The sequence below is a fragment of the Podarcis cretensis genome (assembly GCF_951804945.1).
Source record: "Podarcis cretensis genome assembly, chromosome: 15".
In the NCBI taxonomy this organism is placed as follows: Eukaryota; Metazoa; Chordata; class Lepidosauria; order Squamata; family Lacertidae; genus Podarcis; species Podarcis cretensis.
The window spans coordinates 17,720,395-17,747,991 of NC_137185.1; the positions used below are offsets into that span (position 1 = coordinate 17,720,395).

Below are 27,597 nucleotides of genomic sequence, written 5' to 3' on the forward strand. Positions count from 1 at the left end.
GCCAGTCAGCAGAGACAATATTGAACTAGATGGAACAAAGGTCTGGCTTGGTATAAGGCTGCTTTCATTTGTTTTAGACCAAAACATCTGGAGGGCACCAGGTTCACTAGCTTGTGATGGCAAAATCCATGGATTTATGCCCTTCCGATCAATCAAATTTATTCACCTTGATAGCCTGTGGTTTAGGACTGGGTGTGCGTTTGAATGATCTAAATGGCTGCTCCTATGACATGTGAAGCAACAGGTTAGGAGGAGAGAGCGAAATTTTAATAAGTGATCAGAACATGATTGCAAAACCTTGGATAAACACAAAGGCCCTGTCTATTGACTATTGGCTAAGGAAGGCCTGGGACACTGTGGTATTGTATCGAGTCATAACTTATAATTATGAAGAGGAAGAACTCAGGCAACACAGATCTTTCAAAACAATTGGTTGCCATTTATCTTGTATTGAAATCAGAAGGACACTGGTGGGATGGTTATTAGGAATATCTGAAGTATGAGATGATTTGTTTTGGTTTTGTGAATATAATTAAGCAATACAATGAAGTTGCCCAAAGGGAGCCCCATAGCTATTCTGAATGTTGTCATACTCCATCTTCCAGCAGCTCCAGCTATCATGGTCAATAAGCAGTGGTGATGGAAACTGCACACCAGTCACATCTGGGGGACCACAGGTTCCTATCTCTGCTCTAGAGCCCCACTTGGCCACCCTGTGTGCTAGCTCAGAATAAGCAAGCAAGCAAATTGTTGGTGTAAATGACCAGATGCCTCAGAGCTGTGACTGTCTGCAGAATCTGAGTAACAGGACCATCAGACTTACCACTGTCCACCTTGCTGTTGGCTGCAAATGTCTATGCTTTCCTAGATCTGGATGACAAGGTGCATCTCCATGGAATTACTGCATTTGGCAGAAGTCATGCCTCTTTGGGTTTATGGACTATCAGTCTGGAATCTTATGTATATTCAGCTTGGCCTTGCTTCCGAGTGAGCGCCCCATAGAATCAGTTGCTAAGTTGGTCAGGTTCAGTCCTGCAGGTAGACGGCTCTTTTTATGCCTCTAATTTAAAGAGGCCAGGGGCAGTCAACAGGGTTAATGTTCTGTGTATCGGGCAGCATCATCTACGAGAGGTGGGAGAATGCAGAAACCTAAAAAAGGTTTTTAGGTTGTACAATAACAGCACGAGTGCTGATTTTTTCAGAGCCTCATCCAGGCTTGTCACCTCTGGGTCAAATGCAGAGAGGAAGCAGATTTATGGTGCATTATAAAACCACCCAGTTTCTATACGGATGACCCCACAAGCACCATGTGGGATTCCATGTAGACAAGGTCAACCGAGTCCCAGTGTGGTAGATCTGGCTGGGTTTTAAATTTGATCTGGGACGCTCTTCAGAATCCGGGTGGAAACCGTTTCTGCTGGAAAATATTTAGCCGGACCCCTTTCCCCTTTTAATTGAACGGATACTGTTACGGCATTCCTGAGGGACTGCGCGGAACTGTGGGAAAGGAGGGAGAGAGGAATGGATACAGTGTGCTTGTATCACAGTGTGGAGGAGCATGAGATCCCCTTCCACCTAGAGCTTATTATTATCTGAAGCGTAACAGCTGTATTAATCCTGTTAAATAAAGCAAACACAATGTTGTGGCTAATACCTTTTATCAGGCTCATTTACACCTGAGTCCAGCGAGGTCGCATCCTGTCAGTCATGCATTCAGCCAGGATTGGGTGGCCGACTACAGAGACATTTGCTCCCCGGAGCTCTATCATGTGCCCGATAACAAACAGCTAGAAGGACAAATCAGATTTCTCTTTCCCTGGATTGCAACTTTGGTCGATGTAATAATATCAGTTCAATCCCAAACCTTTATTGTCATGCAGACAAATTCCGAAAGGTTCTGTACAATAAAATCACTCTGCAAAATATGCATCTAACAATTGGAATACCGCTGTATAGCATTCACAGATCCTCATTGTGTGTTGAAGGACCTGGCTACTATCTCCATCTTATCCCCATCCAGGTTAGACATCTGAAAGGCTACCTTGCATTCAAGCAGATGTAATATATTGATGTCATTGGAACAGATGAAACGGAGCACCCATGAGCATCCTCAGGCATATTTTGACCCACTTCAATGTCTGCTGTGGTGAATATTCAGGTGTGGGGATTCATAGGATCATAGAGGAAGGGGCCCAAAGGGTAATCCAATCCAGTCCCCTGCAATCACAGCTGAAGAATCCCCAACAAATGACCATCTCTATTTGAAAACCTCATTGGATGTCCAATGAGAGGGGGGAGACTCAGCTTATGATGTGATGCCATCATGCTGCCTCTCCCTCACCCAACTGATTGCCACATATGGGAAGAAGAAGTTCCCAGTGGGATAATCACACACCATGTGGATTATTATACCCAGGCATTAAGAAAAGAGAAGCTAAAGGAGACACGAGGCTGCCATTTTCCTTGACAACCCTGCGTCATTTGCCTTTCCACCCTAAGTTGCTGTTCACCTGCAAAATAAGATGCTGGTGCTACCCATGACATACATTTAATGCACATTTAAATTGACATGGCTTTCCTCAAAGAATTCTAGACCTCCTCAGTAGCTGCTCCCAGGTTTTGGAACTTCCTCCCTAGAGAAGCTAGGCTGGCTCCCTCCTTCTGCTGGCAGGTGAAGATTCTCATTCCATCAGGCCTTTGGGAAACAATAGGTGGGGTTTTGTTTTTGTTTTTTAATAGTTCTGTGCTTTTTCATGACCTGAATTTTAATAGATTTCTTTTTCATGCGGTTTTAATTCTATTAAATTATTTTTGAACGATTACCTTTTGCATTTCTTAATCTTTTTGTATTTTTGTAAGCTGCCTTGAGTCTGGGGGAAAGGTGGGGTATTATTATTATTAATTAATTAAATAATAATAATAATAATAATAATAATAATAATAATATAATATCTATAGTTTTCCTCCCCCACATAGGGAGTTCCTGTCACCCTTAGTGAACTCCATTTCTTGGATTCTTTGGGGGAAGTTTTAAATGTGCTCTGAGCATGTGGCGTGGTCGTGACCCCAGGCAGAGGAGCACATGAAGAAATTTCTGCTTTGCGACAGGAGGGCCACAGCAGGCCTCCAAGACACCATGATCCTTAAAGCCGAAAGTCTTGCCATCCAGGCATGGACTGGGAGTGATATTCTGTTTCTAAAACCTGACGGAACTCCTCGGTTTTTCTCGCCGTCTCCTCTGACAAATGCAATGGAGCAGCTTCTGCAGCTCAGCTCCCTGTTGTACACCCTGTCTTATTTTCCACTCCTGTTCCTGGTTTTCTGGTGCTAAATTTAGCACCTTAATAAGTATGCACCAGTCTCAGTGCAGTGACCCTGAATAGATAACTCCCCAAAGTTGCTTGAATGGGTGTTTTGCATCTCGTCCCCTCCCTGCAATTGTCCCGTCTTCCTCCTCCACCTTTTATCAGGGCTTATAATCTTCTCCAGTTTTGTTGCTAATCTGATCTTGCACATGCCTGCCTATTATTTACCGTTCTTCACAAAGGTAAAAGACTCATCAGTTATGAGGATTATGGGCTTTCAGCACAAAGGAATCAAGAGAAGGATAAAAATGTATACAGCTGCGGTTTAGGATGATTAAGCATTGTGTGGGAGCCATGCAACTATTTCCTTATTTATACTGTGGCAGGGGAACAAGCACAGATTTATTTTATTTCAATTAAATGTCATATGACCTCCAAAATAACAAAAATAACAAAACAATAAAGTTTTCAGTAAAAAACAACACTTTAAAACAACCCTTTAAAATGTTCAGAAAAATAACAATAAGCTAAAAACCAGATTGAAACGCATGTTTGAATAGGCTTTGCCTAAACAAAAATGTTTAAAGTGGAAGTAGTGAAGATGTCTGCCTGAAGTCAAGAGGCAGGGAGTTCCAAAGTTGCACTAAAAAAAAAAAGATTTCTTGCAGGTATGGAGTGAGTGTTGAGTGGCATCTGTAACCGCTGCCAGTTCCACTGATCAAAGCTGTTGAATGGGCTCATAAGAGTAAGGGAATCTCGCAAGCAGATGTTAAGTGTGACTTAGGTTCTTCCCTTTCAGAAAACACTAGAACAATTGTAGTGAAAGAAAAACCGTACAAGTGAGTCATTTAAAAGTCTATTTTTAAAGGTGCTGATAACTTGGTGCTGTCAGATCCCATCCCATGCAGTATGAGAAATAATTTCCCCACCCTCGGATCCTAAATGAAGTTTCAACCAAATCCTGTCCTATGCTTGTTTACTTGGAAATCCACATAGATCACCTGGACTTCCTTCTTTAGCAAAGGTGAGGAGTGATGCTGGGGTGCCGAGATCTGTTAATTTCACTTTCTCTGTTCCTCGTTTTCCCACTCTCGAGTTCACTTTGACACATGCCTGCATCGGTTTGTAGTTGATTATTTCTTCAACATCTCTTCTTGAAAGTTTGCCAGCATTTCTTACGTGTCGTTTCTTTGGTGAGGGGTGCTCCCAGGTGGTCATTATTTTGGGGTGGGATTGAATCACACGCCAGCAAACTCAGTGATAGCTGATTGTGCAGCAAACCTGCTTCCCCAAAAGATTGCACATCTTGCGATAAGGAAAATGTGCTTGAACGTGTGGGCTTATACATGCTTGACACAACATCATCTAAACATGTCAGAATGAATGTTCAATAAGTAGTCAACATTGTCTAATCTCCCAGCAAACAAACTTATTCAATGAGATATTTATCTTGTCTATGGCAATCAGTGGGACTTGGGAGTGTTCAGTGGGGATCATACCTATAGTCCTTGATAAAAATCTGTACTTTACTCCCTTTTGTTCTGAGTGGTACTGTAATAAGGTGCACACCTTATTAAAATTAACATGGTTGGGATTGGATTATCGGGTGCATGTCTAGAAGTTAACATCACCCAAGTTAGGATTCAATCTCTCTCTCTCTCTCTCTCTCTCTCTCTCTCTCTCTCTCTCTCTCTCTGTGTGTGTGTGTGTGTGTGTGTGTGTGTGTGTGTTGTGATTAATGTGGCCATTTGAAAGCTGTAAAAAAAAACAGCTTTCAAATAAGGGTACCTGCAGACCCTCAGTATTTTGATGGAGAGATTCAAGGGCATACAGGAAATTTAGGTTTGTGCAGTTAACGTGGATCAAAACACTCTGCCACCCTTCAGCAACAAATCCACTTTAAAAAAAGAAATGTGCTTTTGTGGTTTGGAAAGTAACAGGGAAAGTGTGGAACGAAGGGATGGTTACTGGGAAGACGTCTAAACATCCCGCAAGCAACTAGGGATGGATACATTTTGTTCTATATCCTGCAAATAAATCAGAATACACGCATGGCAAAGACCAGATACAATCTCATCTCCACGAAAGCTTTGTGCAAGCAAATCAAGGTGGATGCTCCGTAATCATAGGCTTCATTTTTTGCTGACAATCTCCTTCAAAGATTTATTGGTGTTTTAGATTATTAAAGGGGAGGCTGTACAATATCTATAGAAACGAACTGTGGTTACATCCTGGGCATGCCAGCACTGCAAGTTATGCTCAGAATACTGTGGAAGAGGTCTTTGAGGAAGGGTGTTTGGTTAACAAACCTGCTAAACTCTCTTGAAATGCTCCACAACTCAGGACATGGATGGCTGTGTTGTCTGTGGATCTTCATTAAAATCATGACAAAATGTTTAAACTGCCAATATCCCATGTAGCATCTGGAGAAGAGCAACCAGTTTTTGCATCATGTGGCAGGGTTTGGATATGGGCTGTGTGGTTGGACAGTCTAGAGGAATCAGTGTGTGAGAGCAATTGCGTGTCTATGGTGACCCGTTCTTAGCTTGGTATGACAAGCGTTTGTTTTGAATTCATCTTTATAGGGTCTTCATCTGAAGTGCAGGAGCTGTGTATGTAGGAGGCATGTGAAGTCCACAGTAAGAATGTTCATAATTTGTATCGGGGAAGGGTCATCGCTCAGTGGTAGAGCGCCTGTTTTGCATGCATAATCAAAACTTTCCATCGTGAAATTGTTACTGCCCAAAGCCTGAATTTCAGGTGCTTTCTGAGTGCTGGCATAACCTGATGCCGACGTTTCATTAAATACGGAACGACACTCAATGTCAGGTATCAAAAGCATCAAATAGCAATTACCGCATCTTGCCAGCTCCCAAATACTAATTACCACTACATGCCAACAGTCAAGCAATATTGTTACCGAATGTGGAAAAAGAACACCGACTGCACTCTACAGTCAGATATAAAAATTGCAGTACAGTGGTACCTCGGGTTACATACGCTTCAGGTTACAGACTCCGCTAACCCAGAAATATTGCCTCAGGTTAAGAACTTTGCTTCAGGATGAGAACAGAAATCATGCTCCGGCGGCGCAGCAGCAGCGGGAGGCCCCATTAGCTAAAGTGGTGCTTCAGGTTAAGAACAGTTTCAGGTTAAGTACTTAACCTGAGGTACCACTGTATTAATAGATGTACAAGTAATTATGTTTCTGTTCCTCTGGTGTCTTAATTCCCACCTTTCCCCTCCAATACTTACTAAGCGATGGCTGATTTCATGTAAAACTTTTGAACTTGTGAAATTGACCAAGAATTAGGAAAAACCCGTTTTGCTGTACCTATTGCATCCTTGGAGCAATAGGAGAGACAAGGAGGTGTGTGGGGGGGATTAAGAAAAGGGCCTCCGTGTTATAAGTGCCTCCAAATCCTCTCTTTGAAAACCTGTAATAAAGAAGGTTGTGCTTATGATTAATGAAAGCATTTGACGTTACATAGGATGATGTAATCGATCAGTGTAGAAACCATTTCTATTTCAGTAACTCATTGGGGCAGTCCTGGAAATGACATGCCATTGTCTCCACAAGCTGTTTAGCTCCTGATTAAATTATTTAGCTGAAGAGGATCTGCACAGGGGCTGAAGCAACTGCAAACTCTTTTGTTCAAGCACCCGTAAAGTACGTAAATCAATATGTGGAGGCAGGCGGGAAGGAGCACCAGTCTGTTCACTCGTTTCAAAAGCACAGAATGGGGAGCAAGACTTTGAAAAACTCAAAATACTAGACCCCCTCCAAAAAAAACCCCTCCTGCCTCTTTGTGGTCATGAGAGCTCTGTTCAGTTTCAGACATTCTTAGGACACAGCAACACATTCATGTAGACACAGCTGGAATTACAGTTGCAAGTCATGCACCATCACTACTACTACTACTACTACTACTTACAGATAGGTAGCCGTGTTGGTCTGCCATAGTCAAAACAAAAAAAAATTCCTTCCAGTAGCACCTTAAAGACCAACTAAGTTAGTTCTTGGTATGAGCTTTCGTGTGCATGCACACTTCTTCAGATATCTGAAGAAGTGTGCATGCACACGAAAGCTCATACCAAGAACTAACTTAGTTGGTCTTTAAGGTGCTACTGGAAGGAATTTTTTTTTTTTTTTTACTACTACTACTATTATTATTATTATTTATTATTATTATTTATTTCATCTATGAATCACTTTTATGAGGCATTCCAAGGTGGTTTTCAATATAATAAAAACAAATATAAAAGAGTTGCATATATAAAAAGTTAGTGCAATTGCATATGTAAAGGCAATTCTACTACTACTACTATTACTACTACTACTACTACAAAAACAGAATAAAGCACCCAGGACAAAGATCTCCATTGAGAAGGCTTGCTGAAATGGGAAAATCTCTGGCAGGCACTGATGTTCCTTTGCATGCTACATTGATGCTCCTTGCAACATGGATGCTTGACTTCCATTGCATTCTCTCAGGAAAGCCCATGTCTACGTGCAGAAAGAGGAATCTAATGCACGGGTTTCAGAGGCAGGGCTTGCCGCTGCGCTTCTCAATTCCCTTCTCCACACACACTTATCACAGCGCTTTAAGGATGTCTGCTTTCATGAGCATTAAAAACCCAAGATCACATTGTTGCTTGAGGTAGGCAAGTCATCCCACCCCACCCCTCCACACACAGACACACACACACATACAAACACACACACACCCCTTGTTCCATGCACTGGAGCCAATTGGTCTACTTGGCTGTTGACTCTTGCTTCAGCACTGGCGGCGGGACAGTATTCTCCACCACACCTGAGGGCAGCAGGCGAGTTAGAGCCGCAGGGCAGGACAGGTATCCCACAGCCCTGCCCTTCAACCCCTCGCTGCTATCGCCCAACGCAGCACCTGCCATCTGAGGCAGTTGCCTCACCCTGCCTAATGGTAGGGCACACCCTGGAAAGGATAAACAGAGCTGGGAGGGCAAGTGTTTCCAAAAAGGAAAAAACAAACAAACCTATACTTGGTCAAAGCAGTGTATATTATATTGCTTCTATGTATATTGTATGGTTTCTTTTTCTATTTTATAACCTTTATTGAAAAATCAAGAAGTTCAAAATTACAAGTGCACAGGGTAAGATAAGACACAAAAAAGATGAAGAAACAAGAAATAGTACTCATGTAGAAAACAAATCAGGAAAAAAACTGGGTGCATTACAAAAAAAGGGGGGACTTGTTATTGTCGTTAAGCAGACCTTAGTCTAATATGATATTTATAAACATGAATTCGATGAATTCCTTCTACAGTGGTACCTTGGGTTACATACGCTTCAGGTTACATACACTTCAGGTTACAGACTCCGCTAACCCAGAAATAGTGCTTCAGGTTAAGAACTTTGCTTCAGGATAAGAACAGAAATCGTGCTCCGGCAGTGCGGCGGCAGCAGAAGGCCCCATTAGCTAAAGTGGTGCTTCAGGTTAAGAACAGTTTCAGGTTAAGTACGGACCTCCGGAACGAATTAAGTACTTAACCCGAGGTATATTGTATGTTTATGTTGCGAACTGCCCTGAGATATGTGGCTAAAGGGCAGTATTCACATTTAATAAGTAATATATAATGACGTTATGCAGTTGCCCTCACTGAAGATGTTCCCAGGGAAGGCCTATGAGATACTGAGGGGTGGCTGGGTCCTCCATTGCTTCAGCCAATGTTAAGTGGTGCATGGAGCAGATTCATCACCGCAACTGAGAATGAGCAAGGAATCCATGCAGTCAATGAATGGGGACTAGCAGCCTACAGGATAACAAGGCCTTCTTGTTCATTATTGTCTTGCATCTGAGAAATTAGGGTTGCCATATTTCAAAAAGTAAACACCAGGACACCCCAAACGTTGAGCTTTCTTTTCGGAAGACTGCCTAGTCCCGTCCCCCTTGGACGTCAATTCCTCCTTTGAAATCCTGGCAATGTCTAGGAAAATCTGGACTCATGGCAGCCTCAGAGAAATGCTTTTTAAATTTATTTAAAGGGTGGCAGCTGGGCTATCCTCAGACCAATATCTTGTGGCGCCCATGGGCAGGAAGCACTGCCGCCTTCGTTTTGTACACAGGGGGCAGCTTGCTAAGCAAGGAACTTTAGTCACCCTTATCCACAAATCATTTAAAATGGATCTAGACCTCGTGAAAACGTCAGGCTTCCATGTCAACTCTCCCTTGCCTTAGATGGCCAGGTGGAGCTGCTTGTCTTTGAGCCAAGTTCCTCCATCTCTCTGGCTCAGAATTTATTTACTTTTTTTGCATTGCTAGCCCATCTTTTCCTCCAAGGAGCTCAAGCTGGCTTACGTGGGTCTCCCTACGTCTCATTTAATCCCCATGACAACCCTGAGAGGTGGGTTAGGCTGAGAGGCAGGGACTGTCTTCCTACCACCCAGTGAGCTGTTTTATGGCCCAGTGGGAGATTTGAACATTGGTCTCTCCTAAGTCCTAGTCTGACTCCCTAATCACTGCACCACAGTGGGTGGAACTGCCTCTTCTCTATTGCAACAAATACCTTGGTGATGATTTACCTACCCCACTTCTATCATATCTTTTGGATCAAGGATGCCTTGTCTGCTTGGCAGTTCATAAGATATAATCATTAGGATTGTCAGCCAGCAGAAGACTTATTACAGTGTGATTCTGTGCATGCCTGCTTACAAGTAAACCCCGCTGAGCTCACAGGGAATGACTCTGAGCCATGTTGAAGGCTGTAGGCCTGTATCAGTTATTCAGTTGGCTGCCATAATGGCATACTCTCCAACATTTCTCCAATGAAAATAGGGACTTCTTGTTCCATTATAATTATAATTATTTATACTTGCCCATATAACTGGGTTGCCCCAGCCACTCTGGGTGGCTTCCAGCATATATAAAACCATAATAAAACATTAAACATTTAAAAAAAATTCCCCATACAGGGCTGCCTTCTGATGTCGTCTAAAGGTTGTATAGTTATTTATCTCCTTGGCTTGGAGGGGTCGCATAACTCCATACCCTCCAACATTTCTCCTAAGGAACAGCGGGAAATTCTGGGATCAAATCAGAAACCTGGACGGTTTCTGTAAATCTGGGACAGTTCCTGGAAAATAGGGATGCTTGGAGGAGCTGTCATAGCCATGCCTACTCAAAAGTAAGTGCCATTGGATTCAATTATTAATTCAGTTCAGCTAAGGCTAAGATAGACTTCTAAACAGGTGGCAATAGATAAGGACCCAGCGGACCTCAGGTAAAAAAAGCATAGGAGAACACTGGGCTTATTACAGTTAAAGCCTGGCATCAGGTTGAGGGCCACTTAGTTCCTGGAAATGATGACTCTTGGAGCAAGGCCCATTAGATGTCTTGACTGCCAGCGCCTGGGATGCTCACCTCACCTGGACGTAGAGTTTTAAAGGCCAACACCAATGCCTGCCAACAAGATTTTAGCTGGCAAGCGGCATAAATACAGTGGTACCTCAGGTTACACGTGCTTCAGGTTACATACGCTTCAGATTACAGACTCTGCTAACCCAGAAATAGTACCTCGGGTTAAGAACTTTACCTCAGGATGAGAACAGAAATCGTGCTCTGGCAGCGCAGCGGCAGCAGGAGGCCCCATTAGCTAAAGTCGTGCTTCAGGTTAAGAACAGTTTCAGGTTAAGAACGACCTCCGGAACGAATTAAATACTTAACCCAAGGTACCACTGTACAGAGATTTAAAGCATTGCTCGAACCACTGTGCTCCACTACCCCTGACCTGATTGGGCCTGATCTTCACCCTTATCTCTGGATATACAAACTCAATAAATAAATAAACTAGGGAGGTGTGCATGGGAAGTGTCCAGCCAAACCTGAAATGAAAGCAGAGCACTGACGGGAAGGAGGAATATATTTCCTGGAATAACACCTTCTCTAGGGCTTGCTGGCTGGCATTTCTGAATCTTCCTCCAGTCAGAAAGGGATTCAAGGCAGCTGCCTCTGCGACTGAGTCACGTCGTGCCCTAGATCTCTTGAGGACTTTATATTATTTTAGCAGGTGGAAGAGCCAGAAATTGTCAACTATGCACTGGGCCATTCTGAAACCAGTCTGGGGCCTGACTGGGGAGATCCAAACATCCAAAGCCCACCCCTGTTAACCCAAAACACCCTCTCTAGCCAGGATTCTTATTTATTTATTATAAGTTTCTATTATTCGTCTTATAGTCCTCTTCATGCCAAAATAGGCTTCTAAGTGGGTTACAGTCATAAAAAACAAATGGCGTAAAGAATAAAATATAAACATCCATGGAAAAAAGGTGAGGTTCCAACAAAGGAAGAATGGCTTTTGAAAATGATGCTGAACTGGCAAGATAAACAGCAAATATTAGAGACCAAAATGACAAAAAGATTCTTTGAGAACTGGAGGCCTTTTATCGAATATTTAAAGAAATACTGTAGCAAGATGAAAACACCAGCAAGACTTGAAATATGAGCCACAGCTTTAATTATCAAGATAAATGGGTTTAAATGGATGTCTTGAATATGCAGCATTCAAAGGTAAATATGGAAACCATGGAAGGGGAGGATGGGAAGTCGATAAAATAATTAATTTACGGTCTGTGTTAAAATTTGTAAAGTTTTTATTGTGAAAAACCAATAAATAAGATTATTACACACACACACACACACACACACAAAATTAAAATACTGTAGTAACAAAACAGCCCTGTTAAAGCAGTAATTAAAACAAGAGACTCGGGTCAAGAGATTATGGGAATGTCTTCAAAAGCTAGGTAGGGCAAGGATTCTTCTCAAGGGCCGATTCCCTCCTGGGCAACCTTCTGAGGGCCAGCGGTGCGCGGGTCCAGAGGCAAAAGTGGGAGGAGCAACACATGCAAATTTTACCATTGAACAGCAGGCTAGGTTCTAAACTCACTCACACCCCCTTCTCGACCCTCCATTCTAGGAAACAAGAGTCGCGATCAGAGTTCAAGGACGTATCCTGTCTCGGCAAAACTGGTTGGGGTGTGAAGCTAAACCAGCGAGGGGGTATGGTCTGGGGAGAGTCCTGGGGGCCAGATTTAGGGGCTTAGAGGGCCGCATTGCCATACTGGCCTGAGGCTCCCGCACCCCTGCCTTAAGCTACAGATGAATCAAGCTAAAAGTTGACTGGTTAATCAAGCCAAAAATTATTGACTCTAATTTAAGTCCCACTGCGAGAGGAGTGGTAGGATAAGTGCCGAAGCGAGAGGCAAACAGTTTGGCAGGAGGTCAATCTCTCCAACTTGTGGCTTAGTTAGGAGCAGAGCGTGTGCCCCTTTGATGCCATCTCCGGGTCTCTGTCCTGTCTGCCTTGGCAAGCTCAGCAGTTAGCAATGCTTTTTATTTTATTGGGGTGGTGTGTGTACCGTTCCCTCCTCATTACCCAGCTGTGAGAGATTTGACTGAGCTAATTGACAAAAACAAAGGTTTGGCCGGCCGGCCAAAATTCCATCATGTGTCATTATGCATCCTTCTAAATTGCATTGTTTGTGCAGCTGTTCTGCAAAACGGGCCACTGGGTTTATTTTTGTCCCCCAGAGCTGGGTGTGGAGGAAAGAGAAGGGTCTTCTTCCTATTGTGGCAGGTCTGAGATCAAAGAATTAAAATAACGCAGCTCAGGACATTCAAGGGTGCTTTGAGGCAGGGAATCACTTTGCATTGGACTGTGGAGATATTGCCAGCAAATTATGGGCAACAAGATCTTTTTACTTAGTGGGTTTGCCCCGGAAAGGGTGAATCTGAATTAAATGGGAGTGGGAATACGGGCTGACATTTTGATGGCAACCTTGCAGTGGGTAGGGTAGCATTTTTAGGCTCCTGAACTTCCTAAGTCAACTAATTTAATGGCTGACTTTTCGAGGCTTCTAACTGTGGCTCTCATGGATGAGCTGGTTAATGTCCCAACAAAACTGGAAATCTCTGCAGAGTTTCCTTACTACGATTGGAAAGCATGTGTTTGAATGCTTTCTAATTCTAGATTCCTAAAAAAAATGTTTTAAATAGAATGTAAGAGAAAGGAACACGACTGGGGGAAAGTGTTATTTGCTTTGAATTCTCTTAATGCTCCCATCTTCACTATACAGCTAAAGCAGTATAATAGTATTGCAGAGTTGGAAGGGTCTGTGATGGTCTACTAGTCCAGCTCCTGCAATGCAGGAATCTTTTGCCCCACGTAGGGCTCAGACCCATGACTCTGAGAGTAAGAGTCTCATGCTCTACCAAATGAGCCATCCTAGGACTGGGCCATGGCTTCACCAAAGAATCCTGGGAACCCTAGTTTATCACAGGTGCTGAGAGTTGTCGGAAGACCTCCTTATTCCAACTTGCAGAGTTGCAATGTCCAGAGTTCCCTGGGAGGAGGGATTGGATAGTAAACTGCTTTCCTGCTTATGTTCTTTTAAGATGTGGCACCTAGACTGGTGACTGGGTGCGGCCGCCGAGACCACATAACACTGGTCTTGAAAAATCTACACTGGCTCCCAGTACGTTTCTGAGCACAATTCACAGTGTTGGTGCCGACCTTTAAAGCCCTAAACGGCCTCGGTCCAGTAGACCTGAAGGAGCGGCTCCACCCCCATCGTTCTGCCCAGACACTGAGGTCCGGTGCTGAAGGCCTTCTGGCAGTTCCCTCACTGTGAGAAGCCAAGTTACAGGGAACCAGGCAGAGGGCCTTCTCGGTAGTGGCACCCACCCTGTGGAACACCCTCCCACCAGATGTCAAAGAGAACAACAACTACTGGGCTTTTAGAAGACATCTTAAGGCAGCCCTGTTTAGGGAAGCTTTTAATGTTTAACAGACCACTGTATTTTAATATTTTGTTGGAAGCCGCCCAGAGTGGCTGGGGAAACCCAGCCAGATGGGCGGGGTATAAATAATAAATTATTATTAGTAGTCTTTAAACTGGACCTGGACTGGGCAGTCCTTCAAGCAGAGAAATGTCCTCTGTAAAGTAGGGCACATGGCCACTATATTTAACAGTTTGTTTTCAGTTCTCCCCTCATACCCCATTTTCTTTCTTTTATAGTGCTTTGGGAAGGTACCTCAGTGGCAGAACATCTGCTGTGCACGCAGAAGGTCCTAAATTCAATCCCTGACATTTTTGTATGCAATCGTTGTCTAATATACACAATTTTGCAAAGCATTTCCCCCTAATGCAATGCATTTTGCTTGTTGTTGTCACTAATACAGGCATTGTGATCCTTTGTCCTAGTCTGTGCAATTTTGCACACCCTGGTTTTCTGGAGAACTGCATTGCAAAATTCAGAGAAGTTTGAATTGTTTCAATCCACTTTTTTTTTTAAAGTGTGAATTGAGCAGGTTTGCCTTCAGCTGTGAACTGAATCAGTCTTCTCCCCCCTCTCTCCCAGTCCATCCTTGCTTCCTGCATGGCACTTCACTTCTCTGAGAAAGTGTATCTCCTTGTAAGACAAATGCATTTCCTGAAAGTCGGCCATCTCAGAGGGACAGCAGTTCTTGGTTTGCAAACAATTAATTTCACTCTCCATCCTTCTGTGTCACTCATCAAATGGTTTTTACACGCTGGAAGCAGGAAAAAGGCAGTGGCATTTGCAGCGAACGTTTTCTTGGCAACGGCCACAAGGGTGGGCTTGTGAAACCTGAAGCGCCCTTTGTGTAAGCTCTGAGTCAGCCGCCTGGAATTCATGTTTGCTTATGGATGTTGCGATAATTAACAGAGCAGGAAGCCAACGACTGATTGATTGATTTATATTTAGGTGTGCGTTCACACAAACACACAGCGTTAATAAAGCGCCTCTTGGAATGCAGAGATGGGTTGGAGAGTCTGATCTCACACATGTTTACTTGGAAATTCATTAAGTGTGCGTAGAATTTGAACTCGTAGCCGGTGCCTCCTTTTTCCTGGATAGTTTGTGGAGTTGCTGCCGAGAAGCTCATCAACAGAACATCTGCTGTTGTGCAGGGGGTACCAGATTCAATGCCTTGCATTTCTGCATAGGGCTGTTAGACTCTTACCCCAAACCCTAGAGAGCTGCTGCCGGTCTGAGTAGAGCGTACTGAGCTAGATGGGAGGATGGTGTGATTGTGTGATAACAAGGATTCCTGGGTTTCTATATAGCATCTCAAAATTGAATCCAGATGCCAACCTGCCTGCCTTTGCTGTTGATAGTTCCAGTTTGCTTGTCACCATAGCTGGTGCAGATCTAATGGTGGAGGCACATTAAGTCAGCTGAGCATTGCAACAAGGATGCAGTCCTGGAGGGCTGCACTGAGCCTTTGGATCTGTGCAGGATGAGCCCCTGACCAGGGCTGATGCACGAACCCTACATGCTGTGGGTGGAGTTTGGACAGGGACTTGTTAAACCGGGGTTATAAATTGCTTTTGCATAAAGGATTATGGGCAGGTCTCCAGGGTTGCCTTTATTAAACCCTTTTGCATTTACAAAGCTTGCAGGTCGTCACATATTTTTGGAGCTAATTAGTTACTGTCAGGGCATTTATCTTGAAGTTGTAAACAGCAGTGCGGAGAAGTGTCATCATCATAAAGTGTTAATTATCCCCCTGATTAGTTTTTACTAAAACTTCCCAGGGCCTTCGGGCATGGGAGCTTTGAATTCAGTCAAATTTATTAATTACTGTGATTATGTCTGAATTATACTGCCGCGTTGAGAGGTGGCTAATAAGAGAGGGCTCCGATACCACTCATCGCAGAGGAACCAAACAGAGGGAGAAAGTTTTAGATTAATGAGAATCGTGGAATTTGAAGAACAGGGAACATGGAGGGCATTTCTATTTCCCCCTTTAGCCAAAAAGGCACTCCAAGCTGCTTACAAAAGACTTGCAACCCAAAAAGACATGCAGGGGGAAAGGAAGGAGGAAAAGGAAGACAAAGCAAGCTCAATCTCAGGCTGTACTTCTCATTTTGGCACTTACTGAAAACATCATTGTTTAGACAAGTCTAGCCAGACATTTAGAAAGTTGGTGAAAGTTTTAATCTGTTTTTTATTATTTTTGGTCTATTGTTATTTTAATTTTTCAAAGGCTTTACATTATGATTGTTAATTTTTCTTAGTGATAGCTTTATTGTTTTATCTTTTTTTGTAAACAGCTTTCAGGTTCGTTTGGGGTTTTTTTTTACGGTCAAGCAGCTTATAAATTTTGTGAAGTAAATAAAATTAAAGTTATTAGTTACAGTTCTTATGGTGCAGTTAGGAGGAGGAGGAGGAGCTCCTCATCGATGCCAGTGGAGGTTTTCTGTCGATGAAGAGAAAGCATTCTTCACACTGAACAGATCTAAGAGCAGATCCTGGTGACAATTTGTAGGCCAGAAGGACAGGGCAACTCTTGCCTTGCACTTCTTCCCTTGGATAGCTGACTTAGAAGCCACAGTGACCAGAAGTTCAGTTCCATATCTAGAAGCTGAAAAGGCACCTTCGAGGGGAAAAAATGCACTCAGAACTGGCTCCTCCCACCCTTAATTGTTAGCACTCGATCAATTATTCTGATTTTTTTTAAAGGGGCTCTATAATTGTCAAGTGAAATTATGATAATTCGGACAGCTTAGCTGAGCAATTTAAAGTTGTGCCGTCAGCAGGCTGGAAGCACAAAAGAGTGACCCAAAATACCGTATCTTTCGCTCTATAAGACGCACATTTTCCCCTCCAAAAATTAAGGGGAAATGTGTGTGCGTCTTATGGAGCGAATGCAGGCTCCTTGGCTTCAGTGATAGCAACGCGAAGCCTCCGAAGTGCAGAGGAAGCGCTCCCGCCGCGCTCCGGAGGCTTTAGGTTGCCTTCACTGAAGCCAAGGAGCCTGCATTCGCTACATAATACTCTCCAGATAGCTGCCTGAAGCCTCCGGAGCGCGGCGGGAGCTCCTGCCGCACTCCGGAGGCTTTGGGTTCCTTTCGCTGAAGGGTAGGTGCCCCTTCAGCTAAGACGCAGCGCCCCTTCAGCTAAGCGGGAGGAGAAATGGCAGGGGCTCCATTTCTCCTGCCACTTCGCTGAAGGGGCGCTGTGCAGAGAGGGGGAGATATTTTTTTTCTTGTTCTCCCCCTCTAAAACAAGGTGCGTCCTATGGTTGGGTGCGTCCTATAGAGCGAAAAATGCGGTAGTTTCTGCCCTCTTCTCTGATTTGCAGTTTCTCTTCCAAGGATGGGTGCAAAGGCATCTTCTGGGGCAAGCCTGGGCCCCATTTGTTCAGCTTGTCCACAGGCTCAGTGTGTCACAAACGGACGGTTGAAGGAGCTGAGTATGTTTACCCTGGAAAAGTGGGGACTGAGAGGAGATATGATAGCCATCTTCAAATACCTTAAGGCAGGGGTCAGCAACCTTTTTCAGCCGGGGGCTGGTCCACCATCCCTCTGACCATGTGGTGGGCTGGACTATACAGTGGTACCTCTGGTTGCGAACAGGATCCATTCCGGAGGCCCGTTCGCAACATGAAAATAGCGAAACCCGCAGTGGCGCTTCTGCACATGCGCGGGTTGTGATTTGCCGCTTCTGCACATGATGTCATTTTGTGCTTCTGCGCATGTGCGAGCGGCAAAACCCAGAAGTAACCCTTTCCGGTACTTCCGGGTCACCGCAGGATGTAACCTGAAAGAACGTAACATGAAGCAAACGTAACATGAGGTATGACTGTATTTTGAAAACAAAAATGAACGAATTCCTATGCCCCACAAATATCCCAGAGATGCATTTTAAATAAAAGGACACATTCTGCTCATGTAAAAACACGCTGATTCCCGGACCGTCTGTGGGCCGGATTAAGAAGGCGATTGGGCCGCATCCGGCCCACGGGCCTTAGGTTGCCTACCCCTGCCTTAAGGGCTGTCATGTGGAGAATGGAGCAAGCTTGTTTTCTCCTGCTCTGGAGGGTAGAACGAATGCCTTCAAGTTACAAGAAAGGAGATTGTGATTGAACATTCAGAAAAACTTTCTGACATTTTGAGCCCTTTGACAGTGAAACGGACTCCCTCAGGAGGTGGTGGATTCTCCTTCCTTGGAGGTTTTTAAGCAGAGGTTGGATGGCCATCTGCCATGGATGCTTTCGCTGAGATAGGAAAAAAGGACTGGACAAAAAGATTCCTGCAATACAGGGGGTTGGACTAGATGACCCTCGTGTCCCTTCCAACTGTAAGATTCTATGATTTTATCCCTTTCTTGAGTGTTTTCCCCTGGCTGGTATATGTCTGCTTGAGCTGTGGATGGAGATGGCTGTGCGCGGATGTGCGCGTGCAGAAACTAGGCTACTGTACCAAGGTAATCAATGCATTTGTTGCCCTGCCCACATTCACCTGTGGCCCTGCCCACCACTGCCATGTGGCCCCCATAACATTACCCTGAAGGCTATGTGGCCCTGCACAAGCTTCCTTATACTTAATCAAAATGTATTTTCTCCCCACAAACCCTTTCCTTTATCAGTTCCTTCCTTGGACTAGTTGGGGGCCCAGGAATGCACATGCGCCAAAGGTAGCAGCAGCAGGATGTGTTCCGAAAGGTCAGTGGCAGTCAGTTCCACAGGTCTTTGCTCTCCAGCACTGCCATAGGCCAAGCCAGAAGCAGACGGAGCTCTCTTCAGTTTCCCCCACTGTTTTGACACTCCCCAGCCAGCAGATTTACAGTCCTCCTGTCTCAAGTTCATTCATTTTCTCCTCTTATTTACCTTTCTGCACCACACAGTGTTTTCAGCAAAGATCACATTTCTGCCTCCGAGCAAAGGCTGGCATGCCAAGAAGGAGCTGATCCATAAATCTTTCCTTCCTTCCCCCTTTTATTCCATTAAGAGATTTAGCTGAGGTTTCGGAGGGTGGTGTGGTGTTTTTTTTGTCTCTTTGTTTTTGCCTGGGAGGAAAAAATGCCCTGCCATTGCGGGTGTTCAGACAGCGCAATTAATTAAAGCTTCATTTTCCTGCTCGTCTCTGTCTCCCCATTACAACATCTGCCGTGTGGATCCATGTCGCGGGGATCGGGCAGGCGTGGAGAAAAAGGGATTCCTTTGAGGCATTGGATCTTAATTGAAACTTTTGAAATGGGATCTTGTTTGAAGGCCACGTATAGATAATTGTGTCACGTCCAGCGGGCTTGAGGAGTTCAGTCAGAGCTTCCCAACAGATGTTTTTGGCTGACTTTAGCCTGGTGTGATGGGAAGCATGCGGGGTTTGGGAGCTTTCCAAAAGACTTGAAAGTCTTTTTTTTACCATTTCTGCCTAGAAAATGAGAGTCTCTCTCTGAAATTCTGGACTGGGCCATCTTCAAAGGGACTCAATGGGCTTTGCATGGCTTCCCACCCACCTCATTTTGGTGGGTTAGGGCTATCACAAGGATACCGTAGAGCAGGGGTAGGCAAACTAAGGTCCAGGGGCCGGATGTGGCCCAACTGCCTTCTCAATCTGACCCATGGATGGTCCAGGAATCAGCACGTTTTTACATGAGTAGAATGTGTCCTTTTATTTAAAATGCATCTCTGGGTTATTTGTGGGGCATGGGAATTTATTTATTTATTTATTTATTTATTTATTTATTTATTTATTTATTTATGGGGCATGGGAATTCATTTATTTCTTTATTTTCAAAATATAGTTCAGCCCACCACATGGTCTGGACCGGCCCACGGCTGAAAAAGATTGCTGACCCCTGCTTTGGAGTCTGAAAAGGTTCAGCAAACGGCAGTCAAAATGACCACAGGGTCTTTTAGTTTAGAAAAGGAGTGTGCATATGCAATAGAAGTAGATAATATTATGCATGCCATGGATAGATAGATGTTTTTCTCATTCGCTCATCATCCTAGGACACCAGGGTCATCAATGAAACTGAGTGTCGGAAGATTCAGGACAGGCTTTTTCTCTTCTTTTGTGAGAATTCTTTTAAATTAATGTAGGTTCAAAGATACAGATGTGAAATAACATAAACAAAACCACAAAATGCAGGAGCAATGCAGAGATTGTTCATGCAAATTAGTAGATTTCAGGTGCTATAGGATGTGAGTTTTCATCTGTTTTTAGTTTATTGTTATTTTAACTTTTGGAAAGTCTTAAATTACTGGTAATTCACCTCACTGATAATTTTATTGTTCTCTTTTTTCTTTTTTGTAAACCACTTTGAGGGTTTTCTTTTCTTTTTTTTAACCAATAAGCGGTGTATAATTTTATACATAAATAAATAACATATTAAAAAAGAAAAGCACATTGCGATTTGGCATGGGGAGAGTTTTGCATGTCCGAGTTTGACGTGTAAGAAATAAAGTCCCGCCAAACAGTGGAAAGGTTTTGCCTCTTTTTTGCCTTTAGAAACACAGAATTTGCAAGTTATTTTCCCTGCCCTAGCCAGAGTCCGCATAGTTTTGTATCGCTAAAAAACGTCCAGGTCTTGTCTTATCTTCCATTTCTGAGCTTTAGAGATCCTTGCTGCATCCAGGTAAGGAATTATTTAGATCATAAAGATGTCTGGACAGGCTTTTTCACACAGGAGATCCTTTTTTTCTTCTTCCACGAGGCCCATACTTAAACACTTGGAGTCACTGCCACAACTTATAGCAATGGCCACCATCTTGAATGGCTTTAAAAGGGGATTAGAGAAATTCATGGAAGGCCATCAATGGTTACTAGCCATGTTGGCTATGTATTGCTTCCTCTGTCGGACACAGTATGCCTCTGACATATCAGTTGTTGGGGAGCACAAGGGAGGAGAGTGTTGTTCTGCTTGTGGGCTTCCCAAAGGCTTCCCACGGAAACAAGATGCTGGGCTAAACTGGGCCCCACCATCTTAAAGCTCATGACTGGCCCAGGATCACCCAGTGCACTTCAGGGCTGGGTGGGGGTCTAAATCATGTCCCAGCCCAGTGCTCCAACCACCAACAGCATTAAATAAATGATTTGCAAGTTTAAATCTCACCCAGCCATGGACTCACTAGGCAGCCTTTGGCAAGACATCCTCTCCCCCCTGAAGTGTAGCGCAAGCCTACCTTAAAGCGTTGTTGTTGCTGCTGCCACTGCTGAGAACGCCATATCTGAGACACATAGGGAAAGTGCTTTCAGAGTCAATGGGGCTCCCTTCCAAGTAACTGTTCTTAGAGATTGGGGTGTCAGTAAATGAAATGGAGATGGAGATGTAAAGTGACTTGTGAAAGGTCATGGAGTGAGTCAGAACTCAGAATAGAACTTGTGTCATTTGAGTTTGCGGCTAACCTCTTATCCGCTGGTCTCTGCTGATTGTTTAGTTTTTGAGTTTTGTCTTCGTTTTTAAGATTTTAATGTGGGAAGCTTGTGCGAGCTTGCAGCATTCAGGGGTGGAACGCTTTCATTTTCTATTTATCTGTTCAAACTGCTTACAATAATAGGAAGCTGTCCTGCGCTGAGTCAGACCAGTGGTCCACCAAGTGGACCTCCAAGGTTAGGGTCTGGAGATGCCAGGACTTGAACCTGCAAAGCTTATGCTCACTGTGTGCAGCCACAACCCTTTCCCTAAACAAAGCTAAGCCAGAACTGAGCCAGGAGCTTGCAGCCCTCCTCTCTACCAGCTGAGCCATCAGCTCAAAGCAATTCACAATATTATTATTTTTTAAAATACAATTTTAAAAATCGCAGTATAAATGTGTCCAAATAAAAACTGCAAATTAAGCCACAATCACAGAAGATGACCTAGCTCAGCCAAATGCCTGTCCTGGCTTGCACTACATCAGTGTGGTGTAGTGGTTAGAGTGTCAGATTAGGACCTGAGAGACCCAGGTTCAAATTCCCCACTTGGCCATGAAGTTCACTGGGTGACCTTGGGCCAGTTGCCACCTCTCAGCCTAACCTACCTCACAGGGTTGTTGTAGGGATTAAGTGAGGAGTGTGAGAACTATGTATTCTGCCTTGAGCGCCTTGGAGAAAAAGGTGGGGTAGAAATGCAATGGAATAAATAAAATAAAAACAGAAAGTCTTTGCAACACCTTTGAAAAGCTAACATGGAAGTAGCTTTCTTAGCCTCTTTTGAATAGGATGGTGAGTTTAAGCACAGCTTTAAAAAATAATAATAGGAAATGCCTGGTCCCAAAATAAGACAAATGAAGGGACATAACATTTGCATATGCTGGTTTATATGTAGCGATGTGAATTCAGAAATAATTATTAGAAATTAAATAGCAATGCAATATGTCACACCATAGAGGAAAGAGGGCAAAGTGGCAAAGTGTCTGAATTAACACACAAGCAAACTAAGCAGGAGACTCCAGCACAGAAATGTTGTCCTAGCCTTGGAGCTTGGGAATGTGGGTCTTTTTAAAAGATTCAATACACATTTAGGAACATAACCAGAATTGGTGCAGATATATTGCTATTTCTTTCCTATTTCTGTTCATGGGTGCAGCCGGGATTTCAAGAGCAGTGGAAGGAGACACTTGTCCTGGGTCTCCATTGCTGTTGAACCGCAGCCATTGCTGACTGAAGTGGGATGTTCTCAGGCTGGTCAGGAGGACGTGGCCAGCTGGCCCTTTACCTTGACACGATATCCCACCAATTTCAGAAGCAGCACAGGAGCACGTCAGGAGCAGATGTCTGTCTCCTCGTTCACACAAAGAAGGGTGGTGAAGCGACAGCCACTTCAGTCTTGGCTCGAGAGACTTGGCATAATGCATCCAATTTTCACGCGTTCTGGTGGTGGCGCTTTTTATAGAACTTATTTTCGGGGACATTTGAGCAAAGCAAGGAGCTCACACATTCGTGAGTAAACACAGTGGTGAGGGTTAGAGATGTTTGTGCAAAGCTGGGACAGAAACTGAGCTTTTGAGCCTTGGGCTCCGTTTACGGCTGTCAAAAGCTGGCCTGGTTGACAGGCCAAATAGTCTTAAGGCTGTCCATGCCAATATGGCAGCAAGTCCTGCTGAGCATAGAGTTATTTTCAACCAAACAGGCATAGGGCAGTGTGCTGGGCCCAGGGGTAACCCATGAAATGTGGTCCAGAATCCAAGGTTCCGCTAGGAGTCAGTCCAACAGGGCCAAGGCAGGACACAAGGCAGGAAACCAGGCAAGGACAGGTGCAGGATCTCTGGCATACAACAATGTTGCTTCCGCAACCTGGGTTGGGGTCCGACAGCCTTTTATCTTTGTCGGGGAACGGCCGGTCCTGATCCCCTGGCGACTCACCTCCCTGTTTCGCCCAAAGGCGAGCACTCCTCCTGCGAGTACTCAGGTCTCTCCTTCTCTCAGACCTTAGTTTCTGCAGCTCGGGAGACGTCGGTGGGTTACTAGACCCAGGGGCTGCCTCAGCCTCCCCTGAGTGGAGCAGCTGTAAGCGATGGCCTAGCTGGAGGCAACGAGGTAATCCCCGCATCTGAAGCCAGGGCAGGCTCAGGTCCCTGACTCGGCCCAGCTGCTGTTTGTTGCAGGGGAACCTGTGCAGACTGGGACTCTTCAGGATCAGGCCCCAGACTTGGTTCAGGTGATGCCTGAGGCAAAGGATCTGGTGCAGACTGAGACTTCTCTGGTTCCGAGTCTGAGCCTGAGTCCCAGGCCATCACAGGCAATCAGAAGTGGCGTGTACTCAGCCAGTGGACATGGGAGCTAGGCTAGTCCCATAAATGTTCCCCATAAATTACAGCGTTGCATTATTACAGCCTGGCGCCTCCATCCGGAAACCAGTGAAGCTTCTGGCTGGCTTAGGGTGGGAGGCACAAAGCTCATGCATGCAACTTCAGGAAGTCCCCTCTTCCTGCCCAATCGCCCTTGCTCTGATTGGGCGGCTCTGAACCACGATGATTCAACCTCTCCTGCAAAGGCCCTAACCTGTGGTGTAACCCCTCTCCTTCTCTGATGCTTGTTCCCCAGGCTCCCCTTCTCTGAGGGCCTATCCTCTCATCTCTGTCATCACCAGGCAGCCCTCGGCCGTCTCCCACTTCATCCCTGCCACCGGCACGTCCCGCGTCCTCTCGCCACACCCCACGCCGGGGAGCACCTGCTCAGAGACCCAGGCCAGCGAGACCCACGGGAGCAGCGAGTCGGAGGCGGAGCAGTCGGCGCCCCGCTTGAAGAAGCCCCGCCGCAGCCGCACCATCTTCACGGAGCTGCAGCTTATGGGGCTGGAGAAGAAGTTCCAGAAGCAGAAGTACCTCTCCACTCCAGACAGGTTGGTCGAGGGGGCTTTGAACTCAGAACTGCTTCTTGTTGTGCTGTAATATTCTGATTTCCAGAAGCTAACACTGAATTATTATTATTATTTTAAACTGCAACCAACAGTGTCTCCATTACTCAGAGGAAACCTGTTGAAATTAATGAACATGGACGAGACACATAAAAGCATCTGGGAAGCCTGACCACTTGAAAATCTTAAATATTCCCCCATATTTATTTAGCAATGAGCAAGTTAAATGGAAAGGAAGTGCACTTTTGTCCTGCTGATAATTTGTAAAACCTAAAAAAAAACTTATACACTGGCCATCTGAAAACAAAACACATTCTGTGTTTAATCTGCCTAACTTGTATGGAAGGTGTCACTCCTTTCAATTACATCTTCCTATTTACACATGAATAAACAAGAACCCATTTGCTGCTGCACAAACCGGAGAGAGGACTAATAATAATAATAATAATAATTTATTATTTATACCCCACCCATCTGGCTGAGTTTCCCCAGCCACTCTGGGCGGCTCCCAATCGAGTGTTAAAAAACAATACAGCATTAAATATTAAAAACTTCCCTAAACAGGGCTGCCTTCAGATGTCTTTTAAAGATAAGATAGCTGCTTATTTCCTTGACATCTGATGGGAGGGCCTTCCACAGGGCGGGCGCCACAACCGAGAAGGCCCTCTGTCTGAGGTTCCTTGTAACCTCACTTCTCGCAATGAGGGAACCACCAGAAGGCCCTCAGCGCTGGACCTCAGTGTCCGGGCTGAACGATGGGGGTGGAGATGCTCCTTCAGGCATACTGGGCTGAGGCCATTTAGGGCTTTAAATTTCAGCACCAACACTTTGAATTGTGCTCAGAAACGTACTGGGACCAACAGGCAGATCCTTGCCATTTCGAATTCTTGCAAATGTCCCCACTTCAAACCTCCACACTTTAGCCTCGCCACATCATTTGCAGAAGCAAACTCTGTGAGCTTCCGTTTCTGGACAAACGTGTTTCTTGAGCTGGGGTTGGCGGCCAGGTCCTCCTCCCAGCTCACCAGGATGCTGGCTTGTGATGTTCCTCTCAGCTGTTCAGGGGCTGAGAGCACAGCCATGGTGCCTGGGCACGTGGAGATGAGCTTGCTCCCAGTGGAGTGCTTGGTCACATGCTCGGGTCAGATTTCAAAGCACCCTTGCCTTAAATAAAAAAGAAGAAGATAAAATCAAAGGAGACATGAGTAGATTGTATCAGTGGAAAATGCATACCAGGGCTGTGGGAATGCTTCAAACGCACACATGCCATCATGAATTGATGTGCAGTGATACTTATGAAGAAGAGAGAAAAGGCTTCTTCCTTCCTGGTACCCCTTTGAAAGGCTGATCCCTATATTTCCACTGAAAGAGAAGGAATGCTGGTTCAATCAGTAGGGAAAGGAAATGTTGCTTGTTTGTATAGGCCAGTAGGGAAAAGTCTAAGATGGGAGCCTCTGCACCAATTCATCACATTACTCAAGGTTGGGGTAAAGAAGACTTTAATTACTGTACTTTTCTGTGTATAAGACTAGGTTTTTTTCTTTTAAAATTACGTTAAGAAAATGGGGGTCATCTTATACATGGGGCAATTTCCCCCTATTTTCTTAATTTGGAGTCCCCCAAAATAGGGGGGGTCTTATACACAGGGGCATCTTATACACGGAAAAATATGGCAAAAGTATTCAATGATTGCATTGCTGATCAGAAATGCTAGGCAAAAATTCTGGTTGCATTTGCGCACGTTAAATCCGAGCGATGTGGGGAGCTTAAAAGTTCTTCAAATGCCAGGTCCATTTAAGAACAATAGAGGAGCCTGCTGGACCAAGGCAATGGCCCATCTAGTCCAGCATCCTGTTCTCACACTGGCCAACCAGATGCCTCTGGGAAACCAGCAAGAAGGACATGAGCACAAGAGCACTCTAGCCTCCTGTGTTTTCAGAAGCATGGCTGCCTCTAGCTGTGGAGGTAGCCATCATGGCTAGTAGCCATTGATAGCCCCCTCCTCCACTTGGGGCTTCCCCATGTTGAAAGTGCTTTTAAGCTCTCCACCTCGGTTGGAGGACAAGGCCCGCCCAGTGCGTCCACTCTAGGACACTCTTGCGAATTACTTAGTTCTGGCACCCCCTGCTGTCAGGTTCCTTGGCTTCTGTCCTACCGGCCCCCCATGGGCCAGCGTTAGAAACTGAGATATAAAAGCTAGGAGCTAAATGGCACCTTAAACCTAAGTTATAGGCACAATGACGGAATGTATAGGTGCGCTTTTTTATAACAGGAATACAAAGCTGAAATGAATGAACTGCAGCTAAAATATTATGTTCATTTGCCACATGATTCTAGTCCTTCCCCTGCCCACTCCTCTGATATTATTAAGTCTTCTCCAGTCTTCAGAGAGTAGCTGGAAGTGGGGAGACAGAAAAAGGTCCTCCTTTCCTTCCACTCTGCAGTTTTAATCTGAAATCTTAGGTGCAGTACTGCGCCCAGGACTCAGAAACTGCTTGTGCAAATGAAATCCCCTGTCGCAAAATGCGCCTAGAACAATGGGAGGTTTTGGATACTTCCATGGGCATCAGCCACTGCTGCCTGTAGTTCCACTGCCATCCTGCGTAGGCCAAGGGCTCTTGCCCACAGTGCTCAGCACCAAGAGCTCCTTCGTCCCTCTCGTAAGGGGTCCTGATTCCATTCAAGGGTTTGGGTGGCTAGTGTGGTGCCAGCTCAGAATCTCACATGACTGGTTGGGCAACACCATCAATCACACACACGACTCTCTTGGCACTAATAAGCTTTGGCATCCTACGTGACTGAGCATGATGAGCCAGCGCAGCTCTGGCAACTCCTGCCCCTTCCCTCCCTCCCTCTTGTTTGTTGCTTTGGTTTCCTAGGCAGTGCCTGTTGTTTCTAAACAGGCGCAGCAACCAGTTTGCAAAGGGTTACAGGTAATCTCGCCGCGATGAGGCCCCCGCTGCCAACCAGGCGCCTTTCCCATGTGAAGATTGAGATTCAGTGATGGCTCCCAGCATCGCCTCCCAAAGATGCAGCAGACGTTGCTATATTTTCCTTTCCTGGTTGAAAATTCAAGACGCCCTTCCCTTGACGCTTCAAAAAATGGCCACGCATGCATGTTTTTTCTCAAGAGTCTCTCCTCCTCCTTGAAAACTGGTGGA

The 27,597-nt window shown here is 44.9% G+C and overlaps 1 protein-coding gene and 1 long non-coding RNA gene across 3 annotated transcripts in view; both read left to right on the forward strand.

The window, feature by feature from the left end:
* Positions 1–27,597, forward strand: part of LOC307203671 — a 119,397-nt gene that overhangs the window by 81,690 nt on the left and 10,110 nt on the right. The gene's annotated exons all lie outside the window — the stretch shown is intronic.
* The window catches only part of BARX2 (BARX homeobox 2), a 44,326-nt gene that overhangs the window by 8,011 nt on the left and 8,718 nt on the right, over positions 1–27,597 (forward strand). For both annotated transcript variants that reach the window (XM_079954614.1, XM_079954615.1), the window contains one exon: positions 24,124–24,421. In XM_079954614.1, coding sequence (XP_079810740.1) covers positions 24,124–24,421 — 298 coding nt within the window. The remainder of the gene's footprint in view (positions 1–24,123; positions 24,422–27,597) is intronic.